The sequence below is a fragment of the Ictidomys tridecemlineatus genome, chromosome 9 (assembly GCF_052094955.1).
Source record: "Ictidomys tridecemlineatus isolate mIctTri1 chromosome 9, mIctTri1.hap1, whole genome shotgun sequence".
NCBI classification, from domain to species: domain Eukaryota; kingdom Metazoa; phylum Chordata; class Mammalia; order Rodentia; family Sciuridae; genus Ictidomys; species Ictidomys tridecemlineatus.
Window position 1 is genome coordinate 141691128 of NC_135485.1, and position 25946 is coordinate 141717073.

A 25946-nucleotide genomic window follows, 5' to 3' on the forward strand; every position below is an offset into this window, starting at 1 on the left:
CTTACTGCCATTGTCGTCAGAATCCTCACTGCTGCTGGGAAGGCGACCTCGTTTCATGATCTCCCCGGGAAGCAGCAGGCAGCCTGCAAGGCAATGAGACAGCACTTAGCCCAAGATGATAACACACCACCATCAAGTTGTGCTCAGATGGTGGCCCAGGATCAGCAGCAAACAAAAGCAAACAAATGCTTAAGTAGCATTTTGAATTGCAAAGATGCATAATTAGTTGCAATAATTAACAGAACAGGTTAAAGGGGGGAGGGGGGGTGAGCTCTTGTCAGCAGGTCTCCTGAAGGTGCCAGGTTTCTCTCTACAGTCCCTTGAGAGACCACTGCTACAAGCACCCCAGGAGTCTCTATCTGACAAGCAGCAAGCACTGCAGGAGCAGACCCAGGGCAACCAACTCCCTCCTTGCTATGGACTTCCCCTTTGTATGTGTCCCTGGGGGGCGGGGGGCAGTGGACAGGGTGGTGCCTGCATGTTTGAATTTTTACACTGCACTGGGCATGACTGTACTTCTCTGGCAAATTTTTGCTAAAATAATCCTAAAAGCCAAGTCAACTTAAGAGTTCCAGAAACAAACCAGGCGGGTTCACGGGAAGACAAATGTCCCCCCATTCCTCTCTACTCGCTGCAGGACGCCATACCCTCGGTGCAGACCCCTCTCTTCTACCCATTAGGAAATGAAAGCCAAGAGGAGCAACTTCTCCAAGGTCTCTCCAAGGTCACACCATGGCACAGAGCTCAGGACCCTCAGTCCAGTGTCTTCCCTTGACCAACTCCTTTCAGGCCCAGTACAAGCAAATCCACTAAACTAAAATATCGGTTTGTACTAATTCCCAGCCCACCTGGCCCACTCTTTCAGGAAGCTAGTGGTGACAGGCATCTAGCACCACTCAAGTGACAGCAAGACTGCATTTAGGAAAGAGGAGGTGGGCAGAGACTGAACAGTCACTGAGCTTTTGCAGATGAAATCATAGTTACATCCACACAGGAAAGTACTAAACAAATCCAAGAGTTTTTTCTAACTAAAATTACTGATCTCCTTGACCCCTGCAGAGCCCTGATCTTACTGCAGGATCAGGAATTCTCCAAGAGGAAGGACAGCTTTCCAAGTCAGAGGAAGTGTGGTGGCCCAGCACCTGCCCCCACCCCTCAGAAAGTGCACACCCACCACCTCCTCCCTGGGAATCACAACACGCAGCGTGCGTTTCCAGTGACACCGCGGCAGAGTGGTGGAGAAGACCGTGCTAAGCAGGACCGTAACTGAAAACCAAACCCGTAAAAGCGCAGTCTCAAGGAGCAGACTGTCCTACTAAAAAGGGACCCAGCTACACCACTTGGGTCTGAAGGCGACTAGAGCGGCAGGAAGGGGGTTCACTGCCCTTGCCTAGCTGACTAGAAGGGCAGAAATCTCCCTCTGTAGAGAAAACTTCCCCAACGAACAGCTCCTGTGCATAAACAACCCTCCTCTGCCACTAGTTTGCCACAAGCCTGGTAGTCATCTTCCCAGAGCCAGCCTGCCTCCCTAGAAGCCCCATCCCCTCAGGCTGTGACTAGTCACTTGACCAGTCATCACCCTGAATTCAAATTTTACACTGTAGATAAGCCCCAGGTCTGGCCACCTAGGGGGATTTTTACTTTTTGGTGACTAAGTAAAACCACATAAACATCAGTAGAGTCTTTTCTCTGGTGATCTCCACCTTATTAATTCACAGGCATGTTTCCCCTTAGGAAACAGATCAACGTGATCCATTCAAACATTCAGGCCCCTGACCTACCATTTCAATATTTTATATTTCTTCCTAGAAAACTCAACTCAGTTAAAATTTTGTGGGATTTTGCTTATCAATCAATTGCTCAAAACCATTAAAAGAAGCCAGGTGCAGGGGCACACGACTGTAATCCCCGTGGCTCGGGAGGCTGAGGCAGGAGGATTGTAGGAGGATCATGAGTTCAAAGCCAGCCTCAGCAACTTAGCAAGCAACTTAGTGAGACCCTGTCTCAAAATATGAACAGACTGGGATGTGGTTCGGTGGGTAAGCGCCCCTGGGTTCAATCCCCAGTACACACCCAAAAAAACCCACTAAAAGAATTTACCAAAATGAAGCCAGGACTTGAGTCCTGATAGGATCACAAGTTGCCTCAGGAACATGCTTTGTGGGACAGGGTTTCACCTGAGGGCAGGGTCACAATCCTAAAATCCCACCTGCCCCTTTTTCCAAGAGCCCCTGTCTCCAAAGTCCCTCTCACCCAGAACCCTACAAGTTGACCATTCCTGCCAAAAGCTCAGGCCATCCAACACCTGTGACACACTTCCCAACTGCAGACTCCCTCCTGCTGTTTTCTCCAACACCAACCGCTAGTGGTGGCCTCCTCCACCATCTGGCAGACACCCTGGTCCTGTGGGGACCCAAAGGGAGTACAAACAGAAGGGAAACCCACTCACTGGTGACAAGAGCTTCTTCAGCTCCCCAAAGCCTGTTGTGAAGACCTTTAAAAAAGAAAACATGACCTACAGAGGACTTCCTCCTTCAGTAAGGTGTGCTGCCACAGGGCAGGGTGCAGTTACCTCCTCCCCAGCAGGCACAGAACGGAGCAGAGGCTCAGAGCCCTTCCCAGGTACACACAAGAGCAGAGCCTGCCTCATCTTCTCTGCTCAGACATTCAATCTGCCTCAACAGAACAGCCTGGAGAACCTACACCCCTCGAACCAAATGCCTTCCTTCCAGCTACAACAAAACTCACATGGAAAGCATATGGGCAGTCAGTCACTAAAGGCCAAACGCAAGCACCGGCCAACACAGGGCAAAGCTCCTTTCCTCTAGCGAAACCATGCCCATGGAATAAAGCAGCTCTTTCCTTCCAGCAAAGTCCACTTCCACTTGCCCTCTGATCTGTACCCTGCTCCTCCAGGGGAGCTGGCAGTCATGGTGTCAGTGCCCTGCACAGCTTCTTCCCCTGTGCCCTACTCTACTTAAACCTTGGCACTGGGCTGATTTATCACACCCAGGGTTACTCAATGGATCAGAAAATCAAAGTCCACGTTACCTTCTCCAACATACACAATACCACAATGCGGTGGGAATACGTTTCGAACGCCATCAAGTAAAAGCAGGAGAAAGCAGAGTGGCTATGCATTATTACCTTCCCTGACCCTCTGGTCCAGTGGCGGATCCACCTAGATGGTAATAATCAATTAAAAGGGCTCCTCCAAGCACTCAAGAGAAAGCAGCAAGTGTAATAGCAGATGGGAATATCTAACGTATTAGGAGGTGTTGGAAGAAAACCACAGTCCCTGGCCTCATGGGGCTTCTGGCCTCACTGAGGAATCGGGCAAGCAACAGGAATGGCCATCGATGGTGACTGAGTGACAAATGCATGGTTCTCTAAGAACGCTGGCAGTGGATGGAGTCAGGAGAAGATGAACAAAGGGGAGACAGCCAGAGAAGGGAGCACATTTGGGGCAAAGCAAACACAGAATCATCCTATCTACCTGTTTGTTTCTTTATTAATACACATCCCTCCTTATTTGCAACTGCCAAGGCTTACCAACTGACACCAAGTCCCCCTACTGCCCCACGGTTTGGTCTTCAATCACCCACAAAAGTTCCTGTGTTGGAAACCAGATCCCCAAGCAAGTGTGGTGAGCTAGGCCAGATGAGGCAGGCAGAGCTCCAGAGTGGGCTGTTATGAGAGTGCTGTCAGTTTGGCCCCCTCTGGGTCACCTCCATTTTAATGCCTTCTACCCTAAAATGACCAAGCAAGAAAGCCTTCACCAGATGTGGCCCCTCGATCTAGTTACCAGACCACGGTGCTCTATTACAGCACCAGGAAACATAAGACATCACTTTTACCTAGTTGTTTTTGTTTGTTTGTTTTTGTGCCTTCCATTCTCCAAGCCTAGGATTTCTTCCCACTGTCAGTTACAACGGAGTAATTACCCTGAGGTGAACTCATCAGGCCATTTCCTTCGAAAATCTCTCCCTGAGGTCCCCCTGCAAACAAGTCCAGTACAAACTGTCCAGGGAGAAACTCCTCCCAAGTTTTCTGACCCCGTCCCGTCCATCCTAGGAAGCCCCAGCTTAGCATACATACCTCCATTGGGCCAGGCTCTTCTCTAGAAAACCCCTCCTTGTCGTTCTCAACCTCCACTAATGCTGCTTCTGTTTCTCTCCTTACCCAATCCCACCTCTTCTCTGGGGTTCAATCAAAAGCCACCAAATATCTTATCCACCATCCCAACTCTTGAGCACTTGAGAGCCCATGGCTCGGTACAAACGTGTTCTTCTTTTACAAGCTGTTGGCCTTCTTCTTCACTGTTATTTTTTTTAATAGTGTCAGTGTGGGGGGATGGTGACACTTGTTGAAGATGTTAAAGCAGATTTTATTCAAGGGAGAGGAGAGCAAGGATTAGGTTAAGAACTACTGCAATGGGGCCTTGCAGCAGTCGGGGAGCAAGATGAACTCAACTCAGTCACCGAGTGGGGATTTCTATCCCAGGAGCAGGACGGGTTCAGTGGGAGCAATAGTAGGAGGAAGCCTTGAGGATAAGCAGTTTCCGACTTGCCGGCCTCCGAGGACTGTGGGCAAGCCAGGACAGGAAGGAGGTCAGATGCCAAGGGCAGGGGATCCCCTCCACTCCCTCTCAGGATTCCTCAGGAAGCCCAGGTTCCTCTCCTCAAGCAGAGGATCAAAGGAGCACAGTGTATTCATGCCTGCTCTGCATCAGGACTTAGGGGCCAGTTCCTACATGTGTGTCGACAGAGATCGTCCTGATTTCTGGAGCTCAGAGATTTTCTCAAGCAAGACATCAGGTGGAAGGGCCAGCTGTTGGTCAAAAGGGCCGCACAGGGCTGCTACAAGAAGCACCCCCAGAACTCTGGGCAGTACGCAGCAAGACTCACCTCCATACTGTCTGGACTTCACCAACCTGACTCAAAGTGATTCAGTGTACATGACCCTGAGCGTCCCGTTCACCACGAGGAACAACTAGGTAGACAAAAATACTAACCCACGAGGAACAACAACTAGACAGACAAAAACACTAACTGGTGGGCATTTGAGGAGGCCCAAAAAGAGGAAGAGAGGGTGGCTAGCAAGTCAAGATTCCGTGAGATTCTGGCCCAGAGTGGCTGACTGGCCACAGGGGGCTCAGGTAACAATGGTATACAGGCCCTGGCTCCTCAAGAAGCCCAACAAGGTGACCAGCAGATGGCTCTCCCTCCATCCCTGTCAGTTACCACATTCATCCAGGAGCGGCTCATCAACTTCAATGCCAGAGCATGTGAAGACAGAGTCCCAGGAGCCCTGGGCCATGGAGAGGGCAGGCAGGAGTGACAGCTGCCTGAGTGGGCCTGGCCACGAAGCCTCCAGGCTGGTGATCACTGAGTCACCAAGCACTCAAAGCCCCGCAACCTGAGCCCCTCCCCTGAAGCAGGAGACTCCGCAGGCAACAAGCTGGGAGCAGCCCCATACCAGCCCCAGGCACAGGAAGTTCTGTAAACATAGGGCCCTGGGCAGGCTGACCCCAGGGACAGGGGAAAGGAACTTGACAAATGAGTAGTGACTACTGGGGAAACCAGGAGGCTGAAGCAACAGGACAGATCACAAGTTGGAGGCTCCTGTGGGGAGCCTGCCCGACTCGTGCCAGGCCCCTGGGTTCCAGGCCAGGGCCACACAGGGAATAATGCTGAAGACTTTGAGGGTGTCTGCTCAGCGCCACTCCCGGGAAACAGCTCTGAGCAACACAGACTGCCAGCACTCAGCTGAGGAACAGGGACTGTGACCAGGCCGCAACTACCACCACACTAGGGATCCCACCGCGTGATCTGAACTATCTCACGCCTCAGACATAAAAAGGCTGATTTCTTCCCCAAAGTATCAACCTTACGCACCACATTTTCACTGTTATTTATTTCACTCCAAGAAGTCACAGAAGGTACTCAACCAAAACCCTTTGCACTCTTCCTCTACACTATCACTGAAGGCACGGGCTAAATGTGCAAACCACCTCCCGTATACACACTGCATCCTGGACTCTCAGCTTTACAGCACAGGGATGGCTTCACGTTCACTTCTCGATGACCTTTAGCTGAAGTAACTTTTGTCAACATTCATCTTCAATTTATTGGTGTCCTCCATTCTGTCAAACAGTGAAAATTTAATGCCTAAGTGTACTCTACGAAAAAGTGCACTTTCCAGAAACTGAGTAGTCTGTTTTCAGACACCAGGTGGTCCCTACGGGAAGCTAAAAAGTATTTTAACTGTTCCTTTTTGTTTGCTAAATTCACACTTTGAATACTTTGACTAACCCAATCATTTTATTTGATTGAGTAGTTAGTAATCATTAGAATCATCCCCCCAAAAAATATTTTCTTCCAAGGAGTATACAACTCTCCATGAACTCAAACACAAAGGACAAAGTGGTATCTTACTCGGTTTTTAAAGAAAACATTAATTGCCTAAGATAAGAAATTTTCAAATTGGCAACGCTATACAATTTATATGCGCAGAATCTAAAAATATTGTATGACTATAACTCAAACCCAAATTTCTTGTTTTAAACCAAAGGGTTATATCTAGTAAAAAAAAAAAAAAAAAGATTTGATTTAACTGACAAATAGTGTAGATCTTAAGTGTTAAACTTTTTACCTTGTCTAAATAAACGGAGCTTTTAAAAATATGTTCCATCAAAATTTAAAGAAAATGCTGCCTAAGCTACTACAAACCTTCAGAAAGAGATCAAAATTGAAAATATTCAGTGGAAGAGTTTTTATCAGCAATAAACCCTCCCCCAAACGAAAAGACTGTGATGGCTGACCAATCACGAGTACAGCACTCCCTCCTGTGAGCATCACCAACAAACCTGAGTGCCAGCACTCATCACTGCACAGTAAATGTACAAATCATTCTTGAACTCAGATTTTAAAAGCCAGCAAAAGCATTTTTCAGAATTTTAAGAAACCTCTGAGGTTTGATTCAGAGGTTCTGAATCAATCACAAACAGGCTCAGTTAGCAGGTTATAAATAACACAATCATTTGCTTAGGGGCCCCAAAGACCATCTATTACGCCCCTTAAGTTAGCAACCAAACCAAGAGCAGTTATGACAAAACATTGCACTCACTAGTACCTGGAATGCATTTTGCTAACTGCCCTTGACATGGGAATGAATTAACTCACACCAAACAACAGTCAGTCACCCTGGCCTCCAATCCTATTTCCATTAGTCAGGATCCCTCTGCAGATCTATATGCTCAGATATGAAAAGATGCCCAAAACTTATTAATAAAGAAAAGCAGGGCTGGGGCTAGGGCTCAGGAGTAGAGCATTTGGCTGGTATGTGTGAGGCACTGGGTTTGATCCTCAGCATTACATAAAAATAAATAAAGGCATTCTGTCCACCTACCACAAAAAATAAAATAATAAAGCAGACAAAATGAGGAGGTGGGGGAACAAACAAACCATTAGCCCATTTATGTACAAAAGAAGAGGAAGAACACACACACTAAGTATTCTTGTATTCATGGAAATATTCAGGAAGAACACAAAAGATCATAGTGGTTCTAAGCATGGTTCTCTTGACCTTTAAACAGGATTTAAATTTTGACCATGACCACATACTACACTTAAAATAGTGCAGAATTAAATCTTAGAACCTTTCTTTCCTGCTTCTCACCCTATGGAAGTTCCCAGAGGGAACAACTTGGCCCTAAGTAAAACCCAGTCCAAAATAAGCAGCATCAATAAACTGTGCGTCCCACCTCCTTCCTCAGATGCACACTGAAGGCTCACTTTAAAATACCACCTGAGAGAAAGGCAGAGAAGGAAAAGCTAAGAAAAGTAAAGCTACCACCACAAAAATCACCCATTCTACCTGATTATGTCAGACACACTTCAAAAGCAAATGTGTTTTAAAAATAAAATAGTCAATGTCAGGAGGTCACTCAAAACACATGAAACAAACCCAGAGGAAAACAACTAGGGCTTAAGTTACCTTTAAAGAATAAAAGAGGGGCTGGGGCTACAGCTCAGTGACAGAGCTTGCCCAGCATGTGTGAGGCCCTGGGTTCAACCCTCAGCACCACATAAAAGTAAACAATAAAGCAAAGGCATGCTATCCATCTATAACTACAAAAAAATAAAGAAATAAAAGCGTTTCAACTTCCTATTTTGAAAGTAGTACTATTCTGGAAAAAAAATACAAGCAAAAGGCCATTCCAGAGGTGGCTGACCAACATGGAATCGCCTCCACCGCAGCAGACTAGGTGGTTCTTTTACCCAGCCCAGAAACGACCTGACCCTTCTTACCTGTGCTACCACCCCAGAGACAAAGCCTATTTGCTCTCTAAGTCCTATTCCTCTTCTCAAACTTTGACAATTTACCAGGAAAAGCCTAAGTAAGCCTAACCTCAGAAAAAAAGGTTTATTCTCTAAAGCATTTCACTGAAATAAGAAGTGTGTTCTATTCTGCCTTGGGTTCTCTGATAAAACAGGTGTTAATTTATAGAGCACCTGGCCGCACACACACCAACTAATGCACACAAACACATATACATGCCTACTTTTGGGTCATACTCAAAGTTCATTAAAGAATGACATTCTAGGGGGAAAAAAAAGTGTTGGCAGGAGATAGTTTCTGAATGAACCAAGGTAAGGGTGAAGGAGGGAAGGAATCTAAACCTATTATTCCATGGAATAAACCAATAAATGCAAAGTTTCTACAGGGTAATTTTAGAAGATTTTTAAATGCTCCAACCAGATGTTCTTGTACAGGAAACACAAAACAGTTTCTGCAGGAACCAGACTCAAGCAGCTAATGACAATTACACTGTGCACAGACTGAAATGCAGCTGCTTTTCAGGAATTTTGTTCCCTGATTATAGCTGGTTGTCTGAAACTATCAGTTACCATTAACAATTTTTTAAAAGTACTGTTATAACAAAAGAGCAAGAGAGACTCCCGATGTTGTATACTGGAAAACCCAGACAGCGCACTTAACAAAACCTGCGTTCCCACATCACTTGAGTTACACATGAAAACAAACATTCTGCCCCAATTGTAGGAGTCTTGTTATTATATTATGGTGGTGGAGACATTAAGATGCCCTCAAACCCTGGCAGCAAGGTCGGGAAAACATTCTGAGGCTAAAGCTGAAAGGACTCTCACAACATGGGCTGTCTCCAGGGGGTCTTCCAAGAGACCTTAAAAACACAATTGCAGTGCTAGAGAAGATTTCAGAAATAAAACAAAATAATTCACCTTTTCTCATCTTGGAGAGGGTCAGCAGCTTGTGAAAACGCTTTTCAGACAAAGAACCAGAGACCAATTTCCAAGCAGTTGGGTGCAACAACTCATGGCACCTGAACCACAGGCACTGCCCTCCTGATGACTGCTGGGATTTATAGCCATGACAAATTATTGGGGAGCAGAAAACTAAATGGCATCAACAAACAACAGTCTGTTAACTAAAAACTGAAACATGGTTTCCTGGCAAAACGATGGGAAGAGGGCTGTGACTGCCACTCTGCTGGGTGAGGCATATGAGAGACAGGGCTAGAAGGACGTGGGGTACTTCCTGAGCGCTGCCACAGGAGAGAGTTGTCGGGGCAGCAGCATTAACTCCTGACTGGCGTGGCACATACACCCTACCTGACATCCTCTCCTTCTGCAGGGAGTCCAGTTCCATAATACATATCCCCTTACTCAGGGCTACCTGGCCTGGCCCCTAATGGGCATGAGTGACTCCCTAGGTGTTCTTCCCTGGGTATACAGGCTCCCATGGTACACATCCTAGCCTCAAAAGGGATCTAGGAACCAAGAGTTAATACACATGGCCAAGAACACGTTCCATTTTAGGTAATGATGTGCTGCCCTAGTCTAGAGTCACATAATAAAGCCAATTAAGATATCTCTCTCACACACACACACACACACACACAAACACACACACAGAGCCCTCAGACTAGCCCACTCCCCCCATATTTATCACACAAACTTCTAATTGCAATTTTTCAGGTTCCTGTAAGAAAGGAAACTAAGCCCGGGAACCAGCTGATCAGTTTATCCTGTGTTGCTATAAATCAGGGGTCACCCCTTTTCTAATGCCCTTAAGGTTTCACATATTCAAAGGTTGAGGGGGGAAAAGGTCAAGGAACATTCCATGACATGAAAAGCATTCAAAATGCAAATCTCAGTATTCATAAATAAAGTTTTATTGGAACACAACCATGCTCATTAATTCACCTTTTGTCCATGATTCCTTTAAAACTGCAGAATGGAGCAGTTGTGGTGGACCATATGGCCCAGAAAACTATCTGACCCTTTACAATAGAACTCTACTGTTCTTCTACAAATCAATAGACTGACAATACAATGCTCATAAACCAACATTATACATACTTAGTTAAAGGTGAATCAATCACCAGGTCCTGGTTAAGTACCCAAAGCTCAAAGCCAAGGACCAAACACACTCATTCCCTAAGAAGCCCTTCACTAGAACAGCAAAAATCAAAGGAACAAGGCAGGGCAGGGAGCTTCAAGCACTTTTAACCAAGGCCAGCTCCAGAAACCAACAAGTTTTCCTCAAAGGAAAATCCCTGGGCCTCCTGCTTGAGACTAGTGTGCACCAATAAAAACACACTGCTTACCTGATTTTCAAGCTAATAACAGAAAATAATCCAGTAAAACAGAAAAATGACTGTTCTAGTCAGGAATTTAACTAAACATGGTTAATAGTGACAGTAAGATCAGTGAGAAATCATTGAAAAGTGACCAGAGCTTAAACAAATTAACTGGACTTCAAGGATATGCTTCCGGGACCCACTGAACCCCTGAATTAACTAACATGCACATTTTAGCACTTCCTCATTTTCCAAGGCAGAGGTTCCAAGTGTCAAGAGTGTCCAACCTGGAAAAGACTACGAGGGGCTAGCACTGCAGCTCAGTGGCAGAGCACTTGCCTAGCATATGTGAGGTACTGGGTTCGATCCTCAGCATCACATAAAAAATAAACATATAAAATAAAGGCACTGTGTCCATCTACAACTACAAAAAAATTTCAATTTGAGGGGGAGGGTACCAGGAATTGAACTCAGGGGCACTCGATCACTGAGCCACATCCCCAGCCCCATTTTGTATTTTATTTAGAGACAGGGTCTGAGTTGCTTAGGGTCTCACCATTGCTGAGGCTGGCTTTGAACTCGTGAACCTCCTGCCTCAGCCTCCCTAGCCACTGAGATTACAGGCATGTGCCACCGCTACAAAAAATAAAAATTAAAAAAAGACTCTGAGCCTCAGGATCTGAAATGCATCATTTCACTTCCACACTGAGATCATTGATGCTTGTGAAGATGACCGTGTGCAATCAAGAATGTTCTTTGTGCTAAACAAAAGCAAACCATGCAATTCAACCTCAGGCAACTTGCTAACCTTGCTATTTCTTGCTCCTTACTCCGGAGTAAGAAGTAAAGGAAAAATGCCCAACTTATTCTTCAGTTTGAACCCTCACCACTGAAATCCTCACTTAAAATAACTGCTTAGAAACTATCTTAGAAACACAGATTTTCATATTAATAGGATTTCCTGTGTAGGAGATATTAAACAAATTAACTGGACTAATTTTGACTGCTTTCAACAAGAGCAAACTATGGTTTAATTTCAACAAACAAGCAAGCCCCAAAGGCCATAAGGAGGAGAGAGTTGTCCTTTCATGATTCTGGGGATGGAACCCAGGGCTTCATGCATGCTAAAATAACACTTCACCCTTTACCACTAGGCCATATCTCCCAGGCCAAACACAAGGTTACAAAAATAAACACTTACTGGGCTGGGGTGTAGCTCACAATTCTCAGTACCAAAACAATTATTAAAAACAAAAACTTTAACAAACTTAAATTTCAATTGTTCCTCAATCACCTGAGTTTGTCTTGACTATCTGAAGAACCAAAGCAAAAAATTATTGCACTGGTGTTAAATCAATAGTTGGGTCTTTGAATATTAATGTAGAACAATTAAAATTAAAAATAAAAATATGCACCAAGTGCCCACCTAGAGGGCTCTAGAGGCTGAGACAGGAGGATCGTGAGTTCAAAGCCAGCCTTAGAACTGGGAGGCACTAAGCAACTCAGTGAGACCCTGTCTCTAAATAAAATATAAAAACAGACCTGGGAATGTGGCTCAGTGGTTGAGTGCCCAAGTTCAATCCCTAGTACCCTCCCCCAAAAAAAGGAAAAAAAATATGTAGTCTACAACCATACCCACCTGAACATTCCCTCAACCAATCTCACCTGATCTCCGAAAAACTATGCAGCCCTTTCCCAGAGACTGAGCTTTCTATCTCAGGTCTATGATCTTTATTTTTGTTACATGGAAGTGATGAAAGATAGCCTTAGTAATCGTTTGTGTCCTGGGCTAGGAGTACAGCGACAATCCCCTCCACTCTGTTCCTTGGCTCTGAACCTCAAACTTATGTGTCCCTTCCACTTGCAGGGAGAAGGGCAATCCAGGGCTTTCTGCATTTATTAGAAAGGCAAAGAAACTCATTTCCTCAGAGCCACCAACTTCAAAAAAGCAAATATACATACATATACACCCTCTTTATATATTTTAGTTGTAGTTGGACACAATACCTTTATTTATCTTTATGTGGTGCTGAGGATTGAAATCAGGGCTTCAAATGTGCTAGGTGAGCACTCTACCACTGAGCCACAAACCCAGCCCCATATACATCCTCTTGATCACAGAACAAAGTTTCTGCTTGTTTGGGGGAGGGGGTCAATAGGGATTGAACTGCCACACCCCCGATCCTATCCTATTTTGTATTTTATTTAGAGACAGGGTCTCACTGAGTTGCTTAGTGGCCTTGAACTTGTCTCACCCTCCTAAGCCACTGGGCTTACAGGCCAGACCAAAATTTTTGCATTAAAAGTACACCAGAAGCCAGATGCACCAGTGAATTGCCTATAATCTCATCAATTCAGGAGGCTGGGGCAAGAGAATCACAAATTCGAAGCCAATCTCAGAAAAGGGGGGGGTTGCAACTCAGTGGTAGAGTACCCTGGGTTCAATCCCAGGGTCCCCCCAAAAGAGTACACAAATAACAGACTCTTTCACAAATAACAGACTATATTCTATTGAGATAATAACATAATAATTATTCACCTTTTTGGTTTTTGTTTTTTACAATTCTGGCAACCAGACCCAGGACCTGCGACATGCTAACCAAGTGCTCTCTCCGTTGAGCTGCCTCCCCAGCACTAAATGTTAAATACACATTCAGAGTCTACTACAAGATCTTGAAGATGGAGAATAGACTGAAGGCTAAAACTTTCAAGGAAACAACTTACCTGTCTCAGGCAGGAATTAAAATAGTTTTCCAACAAAAATGGGGGGGGGGGCGTGGTTGTAATTGGGAAACGTAATGCCAATTTTCTAAGTTAAAGGTTTGAACAAGAGTTTAGAACCGATATAACTCTCACTGTTTTATCAAGTCAAACTTTTCCACACCAACATAAATAAAAAGCAAGGTGTGGGGGCTGGATTGTGGCCCAGTGGTAGAGTACGTGTGAGTCCTTGGGTTCAATCCTCAGCACTACCTAAAGACAAATAATGGTATTGTGTCCATCTACAATTAAATATACAAAAAGCAAGATGTGTTGACTAAGGTGTCCTAATTTCCTCCAGAGGATTTCCAATTCTATAGACCCTGAAGGAAAACTGGGTTTACAATGCAAATTCTGAGAGACCACTAACTGCAATACTCAAGGGTCAGGCAGAGCTTCAGCAACAGGAAAACGCAGAAGCAAGCAGAACCATGCAGGTCGCAGGCTCGACCTCATCCCAGCCCCAGCCCCAGGACATATCAGCTAATGGCTTGTTTGCTGTTCCAGCCACCTCAGACACAAACATGTGACAAATCTTTTTCCAACCATCTGTAGATAAATACACCAGTTGGGCTCCACGAAGTGGTGTGTCCACCTGAAATCCCAGCTACTCGGGAGGCTGGGGCAAGAGGATCCAAGTTTGAGGCCAGCCTGGGCAATGACCCAGTCTCAAAATAAATGAAAGGGACTGGGGTTACAGTTGGGCAATGGAGCGCTCGCAAACCAAGTGAGAGGACCTGGGTTCCAGAAAGTATTTTTCAGAAAAGTGGTCTCCTAATGTAAGGTTTCCAAATTACAAAAAAAAAAAAATTATTTAAATATTAGATTTCCAACTTTGTTTAAATAGTCAACTACATTTCCAAAAGCTTGCCTCCTCAGTGCTATATATCCTGTCAAAAACTGAGGAAGAATCTACTTCAGGGAAACCACCAGATGCAATAAATGGTTTTTGAGAGGACAGTGGTTTGAACAAAGTTATTCTGCCACATTTGAGGGCCAAATGGGGAGATCTGAACATGTGCCAGTAATACAAGAGATTAAAGTTTACTAAGCTGGCTGTCAGGAAGAAAGCTCCTTACAGAACTCCATCTACAGCACCATCTCACTCTGATTCCAACACACATGCACAGGAAATCATCTGGAAGGTGGTACAACAGTGATCTCTGGATGGCAAGAGAGCATTTTTATTTTATTTGCTTCTTTTTCTAGTTTTCAGAAATGTACATGTAAGACCATCTCTGTAGTGTTTTTTTTTCAGATCAACAGGTAAGATTGCAGTTCTGCTTTAACTCTGACCAAGTCTCCAAGTCAGCTTCACATCATCTTCATCGAGCTAAGGGACAGCTCCTTTCTAAAATAAGACATTTCCTTAAAGTCCAAGTGGTAATCCCTGCTTTCACTCATTCTATATAACTACATAACTACTATAACAAGCTTGGTAACCAAAGACTCGTTTATACAGAAATTCTGTAAAGTGGTGGAATAATAAGACTTTTTTTCCTTTTAAATGCACATACACCCAACTTTGTCAAAATTTAAATCTCTGTAGAGTCCACTCAACCTTTCTTACTAGAAAGTAGCCTGTAATCTTGACAAAATCAAGTTCAAGTTCAACTGCAGGTTCAGACAACTCCCATTATCGCTGCTAGTAGAGGGACAAAAGGAGATATGGGAAACCCAACACTTAGAGAGCTCTAAATCACATTTGTTCTAGCTGTTGGAATGAAAACACCAGGTCAAATACCCTTACAAAAATACACAAACTCAAGAAGAAGGCAAAAACACCAAATAATAAGAAAGTTTTATCTGACTTTAAAGCGACAGTACGTGGGACTAAGACCTCCAGGATAAAAAGGCGGGTGTCTGCTGGGTGCCGGCCCCGACTCCCCCGCAGGCGCTGCCCCCGGTACTACTCGCCACCGGAGGCCAGGGCTGGGCCCGGCACCCCGCCTTCCTCGGCTGGAGGGGTTCACGCCATCGGCGGCCATCGGATCGAAATGCAACTTCCTGCGGCATCTCTTCCCTCCGGGGAGTCACTACCTAAGGTCGGCTTTCGGGGAAACTCTCTTCCGCATCTTAGAAGAAGTTCCTCGGCCCGGAGGCTCCGGCCGGGCTCGAGCAGCAGCAGAGCCGCCGCCGCAGGCCCCGCGAGCAGCCCGCCCCCGCCCCCGGGAGCGCAGCGGCCGCCCCGAGCCGCGGCGGCCACCAGCACTTTACAAAGAGGAGCCGAGCGCCTCTCGGCGGGCGGCGGCGCCGGGCGGCCGCGTCCCCTGCGCTCCCGAGCCGGCGGCGGCTCCAAACGGCCCGCGCCGCCGCCGCATTCCTAACGGGCTCCGAGGGCGCGTTCAAATCGCCCGCTTTTTTGTCTGCTCGCAGCATCCACCGGGCGGCGGGCGAGGCCCCGGGGGCCGGGCCGAGACGCCGCCGCCGCCGGAGTGCGCAGGGCCCGCGCCGCCCCGCCCTCCGCCGCTCCCCGGCCGCCGAGACAACGGCGCGGGAGGCGGGCAGCGATGCCGGCGCCCCCGCCGCGACCGGGCCCGGCGCCGGTGACACCTCGGCGCGGCGCGAGCCGATCCGCTCCCTCCGCGGCTCGCCCCCGCCGCCGCCCTCTCGGTTGCGGGGCGGCCGCCCCCGCTGCCGCCGCCGCGCTCCCGCCCGCCGCCGCTGCACCAATCCGCTCGGCCCCAGTTGCAAATCAAACGCTCCCTCGCGTGCACAAGCCACTAGCGCCGCTGGAAACGGCCGCGCCGGCCCCCGCCCGCGCCGCTCCGGGGCGGCACCTTCGGGCCGGGCCGGGCCGGCCGGCGAGAAACGGCTGCGAGCGGCGGCGGCGGCGGCCCCGAGCGGGCTCGGCTCGGCTCCCGCCCCCCCAGACAGTTCTGGAAACTGTGGATCACCTCTGTCAGCGGAAGCCATCCGGCGAGGAAGGCGGCGCGGAACCAACAAACAGACGCCCGCGGACGCCCGCCGGAACCGGCGCGGGGACCGCGGCGGCTGCGGGCCGTTCCCGGCGGGGCGCGGCGGCCGCCCCCGCGCCGCGGGCTTTGTGCGGGGCTCCCGTGGCGCGGGCGCGGCGGGCCGGCGTCTCCGCCTCCGCAGCCCCCGCCCCGGCCCCGGCTGCGCCGCGGGGCCGTGAGGTGACGCCTCGGCCGCCGCCCGACCCCATTTCCACACCGGGCCGCCTCTCCTCCAACACGAGAGGCGGGCTACAAAAAGTTGGCCCCGAGGCCACCCAGCACCTGCCCACGTGCCGCGGAGGCTCGCTCCCGGGTCTCCCCCGTCCCTTCCCCCCGCCGCCCTCGGCCGCCAGGTCACCTATTACCGGTGGGAGGGGAGAGAGGCTGCTATTTAAACGCCCGCGGAAGTTGAGGCACCCCCACTGGCGGGTGCCGTGCACCTGCCTCCCGCCGCCGCGCTCCGCCACTTTGAGCAGCAGCCGCGTCCTCGGCCCCGCCTCCTGCCCGAAGGCGGGCGGGGGGGAGCGGGAAGGAGGTGGAAGGGATCGAATTTCTCCAGCAAATGGGACCGTTCCGACAGGATTCGGTTCCCCGGTCAACATTCCACATTCCATCCCTCTCCCGCATTTGCAAGCCAGCGCCGAGCAACCCGGAAAGCCTGCTGGCTACTGAACAACAGCCCCCAACTCGCGAACACACACTCACAGGCACAGGACACGTGCACTGTGGAGGGCTTTGCAACTTGCAGTCCCGGGGTACACACGGCACGTTCATTTAAAGCAGCAAGGAGACCAAGAGACCCCACCCCCACAATTTGCAGATGGTGCCAAAGGTTGCAATTTGCAATCCGTTTTAAGTTCATGATTAATGGGTACTTTGCTCTATCGATGTAACTCCTTCCCAATTCCACCGATGGAGGGTTTTACACTTCATAGGCGGTCTCACTGTAAATACAGGTCTGGACGTTGGAAACCCAATTTGGAAGAATCTAATTGCCAAGGTGTCCCTCCACCCCTGCTCACTGCCCTTGAATTGATGCAATGAATATTTTGGACATGTGGTGACGCGGTGACAAGGGCCAGGGCTGCGGCCGCTCCACAAAGATGTACCTACTCGCACCTATGTGCGGACAAATACAGTCCTTCCCCCATCCACACAGGGCCACACACTCTGGATTCATGTATGTACGCGAACCTGCGTTCTGCCATTGCCATCTGTCTACCAAGTTGTTACTATGCTTTCCACTTTCATGCAGCCTCATGCACTTTGGCTTTTTAAATTTTTCTATGAACTAAACTGCGTTTCTGCTGCTGAACGCGTTTAATTGATGATTCACCTGAAAACCGCATGTTCTTAGCGAATTCAAAAGAAAAAGCTCCGAGTCTTCGCCCCCCCCAAATTAAAAAATAATCATAATAAAACTTACTAATCCAACAGAGATCAATTCTCAGGATCCAGACATCATCCTCTCCTCCTCCTCCGGCCCCCGCCCCGGCAAAGCCCAAGTTACTGGTGGGATAGTAACACTGCGCTCGGCGGCCGCCTCCCTCCCTCCTCGCTACGGATCGAGAACCCAATCTTTTGGCGCCATATTAATGACGTACTATATTATTTCCACTAGGCAGCGACCTTCGGCATTAAATTACTCCCGAGAACTCCCGAGCAAAGCAACAAAACCATCAAATATGGCTGAGCCTTCGGCTCGTCCTGCAGCCGCCGCCGCCGCCGCCGCGGGGCCGGGACGCGCACCCCGACCCACGCGCGGACACGCGCGGACACACGCGCGGCGCGCCCCCCGCGGCCCCCGGGGCCCGCGCGCGTACCTGCTGCGGAGGGCTCCGGCCGAGGCGCTGGGCTCCGCGCCGCCCGCTCGCGCCGCGCCGCATGAGCCCGGGCCGCGGTGGGCGGACGCGCGGGGCGCCGGGCGGGCCCCTGCCCTCGCCGGCGCGCACACAGCCGGCACTCGCGCGCGGAGGCGCTCCCGGCCGGGCGTTTGGCTGGTTATGGAGGAAGGACTGTGTGAATCCAACTCATTTCTGGGTCACTGCTGCCACAGGGGGGAGCACTTTAATCCCTTGCCAAAAGCGGAGGGTGGGGACGCGCGGGCGGAGGGAGCGCGCGGGGCGCCGGCGGCGCGGGGGGCTCGGCCCGCGTTAACTCTTGGCGGCCCGCGCGGGGGCCGGGGCCGCGGGGGCGCCGGGGCCGCGCAGCGCTGCCGTCACCTGCCCGCGAGCCCGGAGCTACCCCGCCGTCCGCAGGCCGCGAGGCGGGGATTCAGCTTACCCCTTCCAGCTGCTGTCCCAGTTCCAACTCCTGTCTGACGTCGAGATGGATTCTTTCGAATTAGCTTAAAATTAAGTAGATTAAAAACGTGGCTCTTGAGGGGTGTGACTTCGGTGGAAGATTTTATGTTGAAGCTGAACGGCAAGATAAATAGTTCTTTTGTTTCGTAGTAACAGTTTTAAGGAGTTGTGGATTCAAGTGACATTTTTAAATAGATAATTCCAATTCTGGAACCCAAACCCCATCTCTACCTAAATCTGTATTGAACTGATTAATGGCAAGTGGCCGTTAAAAGATAGCGATTCTGAATGGACACCATCTCCAAGTTATGTTACACAGGGTATCAACTGAACATCTCCTTCCAAATATGAGGATTGAGCCTAATGTTAACATTGGGACTTCAGAGTGATAAAAAAATCAGTTCTTGAAGGTTCATTTTCGGGATTTGTGAGTGTGTGTGTGTAAGACTGAGTAGTTTCTGATTTCCCACAGAATGAATGTAAACTTGGTTTTATTTGGAGGGTTAAGTACTCCCTTCATGCATCTGCAAAGGAAATAACCTTGTATGTGACATTCATCTTCAAAAGGAAAAAAGTACAGATTAAAACTCCCATTCACCAAATAGGAACAGTGATTACTAATTGCAAAATTTAATATTGAACCCAAAAGGTATACTTTATACACTGGAATAACTCTTTTTTTTTCTTTTTTTTAAGAGAGAGTGAAAGAGGAGAGAGAGAGAGAGAGAGAGAGAGAGAGAGAGAATTTTAACATTTATTTATTTTTTTTAGTTCTTGGCGGACACAACATCTTTGTTTGTATGTGGTGCTGAGGATCGAACCCGGGCCGCACACGCATGCCAGGCGAGCGCGCTACCGCTTGAGCCACATCCCCAGCCCCTGGAATAATTCTGATTAAATCAGATTTGATCTCACACAATCACACCCATCCCACCCACCTACATCCAGAACATTCTAATCTGATAAATGGCAAAACAAAACTAATTGAGCCTTCCAATTATTTTTCAGGAAACAAAGTAAACCAATAGAAATCTTAAAATATATCCTCTTTTTGCCTCTCCTGTTTCCCTAATGAAGAGTGTAGACTCCCTACCAGTCCTATTCATGTGTTCTCTTAATCCTTTTCATAGAGAGCACATATGTAAAGCACTAATTTAACCATCATCATAACTATTATGAGATTGATATTGCCTACAGTTATTATTTTCCTTGGTTCACCTTACACACTTTCTTTCTGTGTAGAAGAAAAAGTACAAAGACTTCATAGCCAAACAGTTAGGTCTGCCTCCACTACTAGTTACCAACTTGAGTGGCCGGCTGGTAAGTTACAGAACTCGGGGCTTCAGTTTATTTCTGGGTAATAGAATGAGGTTAACTGCTGTCCCCTAACCTGAAGAGTTGTTTAAGAGAAATGAGATAACCCCATCAGAACGCAAGAGCAGAGGTCTTGATAGTAAGAGGTTGTCTACTCCCTTGGGACACTGGACAATTGCAATTTTACTTAACTCCAGTTAGCCTTACTTCCTTCATTTTTCCTTAAATTTTTTTTTTATAAATTTTAAAATTGCATTTGTCACTTACTGGTTTGCTCCTTCTGACTATTCCTACCTCTAAAACATCAGGGAGCAAACTCAAAGCACACCTAATAAACAGATGACAAAAATGAAAAGGTAAAATACACACAGACTCCCCGCACTGATGGTCTGATCAGGACTGAGGGTCCCATGAACATCCTCTCATTATGCTGTGGCTTAAGATTCTGGGCATGGAGACAGTGTTCTGTGCTATACACAGCTCTGCCCTGGAGGTCAGAAGACACCCACCAACTCAGTGTGACTCTGGAGTGATCTCCATGGGCCTGCTTTCTCCACCAAGACAACAGGAAAACTAATATCTAAGGCCCCTCTCCTCTTTAACAGCCAGTAATCTCTGATTGCTCTTACCAAACTTAGAAAGGGAGCTATTTGAAGAAATGGAGGCCAACTTGAATCCATGAGGAACATGTAAAAACATTTTGTCATTAATGATCAGCAGTTGGCATTTCTTAAAATAATAGGTGTCTTTTGCCATCAGGCCACAAAGGAAACTTTCGTAGAATCTCTTTCTAAAATGGGAAAGGCAATGACATGGTTTGCCTTGGGGCAACCCAGATAATGCAGCCTAGAATAAGTATTAAACTGACAATTAGGAAAACGAGTTTCTTATTCCACTCTGTCACTTACTCTTTCCTTGCAAATCACTCAGGATCACTCTTTCCTCGAATCTGGAATATTCTGGTAATTCACACTGTATTATCAAAGATGGGGAGAGGGGCTGGGGGGATAGCTCAGTTGGTACAGTGCTTGTCTTGCAGGCACAAGGCCCTGGGTTCAATCCCCAGCACCACAAAATAAAGGAAAAAAAAAAAAAAAGCTATTCTACAGGGATAGGTTGCCTAGCATGTGTGAGGCCCTGGGTTTAATCCTCAATGCCACATAAAAATAAATAAAGTTACTGTGTCTATCTACAACTAAAAAAATACTTAAAAAAAAAAAAAAAAGATGAGAGGACATTCCAAGAAATAGACACAAGGCAGTCAAAATACCAAGATTCTCATCAGATCTGAGCTGATCAGTTTTCATCGCGATAATCACAATTCTACATATCCTTACATTCTGCTATAATCATATATAGTTTGTTTTCTTTGGATTTTTATGTAATAAAAACTTGGATATTTACATTCATATTTCTGATTTTGAAACCATTCATGATTAAACCTCTAAATGTTTATCTGGTCATTTCATTTTGTATAGTCTCCATAGGTAAAGAATTACAAGTCCTTAACAAGAGATTCACAATTGTTCATGTTTGGGGAACCTTGAGAATCTAGCTCAGTAGTAGCATGTGCCTTGCATACACAAAACACTGGATTCAATTCCCAACACCACACACACAAAGAAAAAGGCTTGTTCATATTTGAAATGAAGAGGTACATTTACTGAAGTCTTTCATTTTCTCATTCCTTTGGGGAAATGAGGAAGATTTTTTTTTTTTTTTTTTTTGGTGCTGGGAATTGAACCCAGGGCCTTGTATAAGTGAGGCAAGCACTGTACCAGCTGAGCTACATCCTCAGCCTGAGAAATAAATTGTTATTGGTAAATACCATTGCCGATTGGTATATCTTACAACATACAGATAAATAAAATTAATGCACAAGGGCATCCCTGAATAAAATGTATTATGTTCTAAAGGTTTATTTGTATTTACTTTTTTTTTTTTTTAGAACATTGCATTTGTACCCAAAATAAGCCTTGTTATAAAGAGGACATGGGTTGTCGAGTAGATTTTTAAGAATAATTTTAACAACTACACGATAGACAAGAGTAGCTTGGTTAACTTTTTCGAGTGATATTATAGGGGGAGGATCCAGTTCAACAAGTAAAGTTTTTTTTTTTTTTTTTTTTTTTTTTAAGAGAGAGTGAGAGAGAAGAGAGAGAGAGAGGAGAGAGAGAATTTTTTAATATTTATTTTTTTTTTAATTCTCGGCGGACACAACATCTTTGTTGGTATGTGGTGCTGAGGATCGAACCCGGGCCGCATGCATGCCAGGCGAGCGCGCTACCGCTTGAGCCACATCCCCAGCCCCTCAACAAGTAAAGTTGAGAACCATACCTGTCTGGACCCTATGAGAAGAAACAGGAGTTGATGGTAAGAAATTGGGACTGCAGTTTCCTGTCTGGCCAGGTGATGAGGTCACCTGTCCTGAACAGTCCTCAGCCCCTCCAGATAGGTCTTTGTAACATTCAAATACATGGAGTGATTGTAAAGCAAATACAGTTTTCATTGCTGTCACTATCAACCACATTAGTTTTTTTCTTGAGACTCTTCCTTTACTTTTTGTTTTCTTTTGCTTCTTTTTATATTGGTTGTTTAATTTTATGGATGTTCATACTTTTAGCACAAGATAGATGTCAAAGACCAAGAAATTTTGACCACTACCTTTGAGACTTCCAAAGCCTTTGTGTCCCACCCCTCTTACTTTCTATCTGAAAAATCACTCTAGCCCTCCAGCCTTCGCTTCCTACTAGGAGCAGAAGGGTGATCCCTGATCTCCACCACCAGATGCAAGCAACACTAGAGCTGCTCAGATGCATTATTTGGGGCCATATCCTAGACCTACTGAGAATCCCCCTTAATAGGGGCTTAATAGACCTACTGAGAATCCCCCTTAATAGGGGCTGGGGGTTGTAGCTCAGTGGTAGAGCATTTACTTCGAAAGCATGAGGTACTGGGTTCAATCCTCAGCACCACATAAAAAGTAATAATAACAAACAAAAATATTAAAAAAAAAAAAAGACTTAACGGGGCCTTCAGGAAATTCTCATCCACACTCAAGTAAAGAACGACTCGTAGCTCTCATTCCCACCAGCCACACTTTCATCCTATTTTCTGAACTTTCTTTAGCATGGTCCATCATTCATCAGCCAGCTATTTATCAAGCAATTATTATTTTGCAGGCACAGGACTGGGCACTGGAGACAAGGGGACAAATAAACAAACTGGAGACAAGGAGGCAAATACACAGGCAAGGGACTGGGGCGGCAGGTGTGTCAGTGGTAGAGAAGATGCTTAGCAAGCTGGAGGCCATGGGTTTGATCCCCAGCAAAGACACCTCTTCCCCAGTGAAAATGCAGGCAGTTAAGCTAATTTTCTGTCCACCCGTGAGTAGAAAATAAAAAAAAAAAAAAAAAAGAAAAAGGTCCGAGCCAACTGCAGGATTTGGGGGCAGCGCAGGGCATGGACGCCTGATTTTCCATCGGTGGTGAGAGTGGTCAGAGCAGACGGGTAGGATACGTGACATCTAAGGGATCAGGGGCTTTAGCCGGGCGAGGGGGAGCCAGGAGGTCGGGTCCCGACGTTGCACCACCCTGAGGCTTCCTGCGATTTGGCTGTTTGGGGAGGCCCACCGACGCCAAGGCCTGCGACCAAGGCTTCAAACTGGCCTCCGTCTTGGGAAGTTTGGGGATCGCCCATTGCGCGCCCCGGGCCGTGGCAGTGGGGCCCGCCGGGGAGGGGCGGTGGTTTGGGAGGAGAGCCGCCGGGTGGACGGCAGGTGGAGGGCCGGCCCGGGGCTCGGCGCCCTCCCTCCTGCACGCGGAGCCGGGCGAGGCCGGGCCCCCGAGCCCGCAGGGGTCCTGCCGACCCCCTCTGCACCTGCGGAGCCGCCGCCCAGGCCGGCACAGTCCCCCGGGTCGCCACCCGCAGTCTCTGTAGCGGAAAGCGCCACTTCCCCTTTTCTCTCGCTGTGCACCTTAATGGCCCTTTATAACCTGAGCCCCATCATTAGCAAGTGAAAAACGGGCTGGCTTTTCCCGGGGCACAGAGGGCTGGAGGAGGAGGAGGAGGAGGAAGCGGGGAGGAGGCTTCCCTCCCAACGGCTTCGTTTAAATGTTAATGAAGCACAGTAAAGGAGGTAAAGCTGTTAGGTTTCTGCATTAAAACTGCTTAAAATTTCACTTTTTGGCGCGCGCGCGTGTGTGTTGCCCTGTGGCGTCTTTAGGTGTGGGCAAGATTGATGGGTTGGCTGACTGGGTGAGGAAGCTGGAGATGACTCCGAATTCTCTGACTTGGAGAACTGAGTGAACTCCTTCCTTTACTGAGCAGATTTTTGCTGAGCACTGTGCCCAGGGCCTACGGTGGTGAACCAGACAAGTAAGCCCCTACTCCTCCGGAGCTCACCTTCATTGGGACAGGAAAGGCAAGAGTGGGGACATGAACAACTGTGGGAGGTGCCCAGGGACACCGTCTGAGGATACCTGAGCCAGATGGCACCTGGAGCTGGTGCTGGAAAGAAGGGCTGGGCTGCCCATCCTGGATTAGGATTTACCAGCAAAAAGAGACAAGAGGGCGAGATGGGCTGGAAGAGCCTATAAAGTGAGGAGAAATCTGGGTTTAGGCTAGAAACGAAGGAGACCTGATTAAAAGATGGACAAGGAAGTTGCGAAACTTCAGTGGTTTCCTTGAAGACCGTCCCAGAATAATGCAAATATGTTAGCCATCTTAGAGCCTGAATCAGGACTTCTAAACACCTTTGGAGAAACTCACAGACCCTCGCTGATTGCTTCCAGTACATAGTGTCCCTTATCCCCACCTGCACAGCACCCTGAGTCAGGCATTTCCTAATCAGAAAAGTAATCCATTCTCCCCAAATTCCATCTCCAAGCTTCTTTCTTGTCCTCGGTCAGCCAATCTGCTACTGCTGTCTACCTCAGCACTTTCTGGAGATCTGTTCCCTGATTCCACCAGTAAAGGGGATTGAACCCAGGGGTACTCTACCCTGAGCTACATCCCCAGCTCTCACTCTCTCTTTTTTTTTTTTAAGACAGATTGTTTGTGGGGCTTTTTTGTTGTTTTTGGTTTTTGGTTTTGGCACTGGGAATTGAACTCAGGGACATTCGACCACTGAGCCACATCCCCAGCCCTATTTTATAATTTATTTAGAGACAAGGTCTCACTAAGTTGCTTGGCCTGTCGCCATTGCTGAGGCTGGCTTTGAATTCACAATTCTCCTGTCTCAGCCTCTGGAGCCACTGGGATTACAGGTGTGCACCACCGTGCCCGGTTTAAGACAGATTTTGCTAAATTGTACAAACTGATCTTGAACTTTCCATCCTCCTGCCTCAGCCTCCTGAGTAGCTGGGGATTGTTGCCAAAAGCTCAGTCCTTATCCCTGATGCCAGTCCAATAACATGGTTTTGAGAAAGGGGAAAAAGAAAGTGAATTGCTTTGCTAGCAAAGGAGAAACACAGGGGACTCCAGTCCAGAGATTGACTCTGCTCATCAGCAGGAACAGGGAGCATTTAAATAGGTGACTCAGTCTGGAGTTGTAATTCACTTGTTAACTTGGGAGACAGACATTTCTGAGATGTTCTAGGGCCATCCCCCAAGTCTGGATTACTTGGTTCCTATGGTAATGAAGCCAGATTTAAAGTTAGGTAGTTAGTGTAGTTAGGTAAATCGGGTCTAATACCGAGTGAAATCTAAAATGGAGGCCATGCTGGGAATGACTCAGGGAAAACACATGGAATGTTAATGAAGTCCCAAAGAGGCCCTAGGCCAAAGTCCACCTGGAAGAAGTATTAATGAATAGCCCCCAGCAGATTTGAAGATAGCCCATCACAAAGAAGTGATAATGAAGTCCTTCCTGCTCAGACTACTTCTTTGGCCCACCTGTGTCCCACCCCTCGGGCCTTCCAACCTACATTCCGTCACTGAAAGAACTATAAAAAGGGGAGACAACTGCACTTCCACGGATTCCACCTT

At 47.6% G+C, this 25946-nt stretch overlaps 1 protein-coding gene across 10 annotated transcripts in view; it reads right to left on the reverse strand.

Moving 5' to 3' along the window:
* Positions 1-18677, reverse strand: part of Jade1 (jade family PHD finger 1) — a 53656-nt gene extending 34979 nt beyond the window's left edge. The window contains exons 1-2 of one of the 10 annotated variants that reach the window (XM_078020697.1): positions 18625-18677; positions 6-83 (exon numbers count right to left, since the gene is read on the reverse strand). In XM_078020697.1, the coding sequence (XP_077876823.1) occupies positions 6-57 (52 nt within the window). In that variant the 5' untranslated portion in view covers positions 58-83; positions 18625-18677. The other 9 variants (XM_078020701.1, XM_078020694.1, XM_078020696.1 and 6 more) reach the window with 9 other exon arrangements.
* Positions 18678-25946: the final 7269 nt, after the last annotated feature.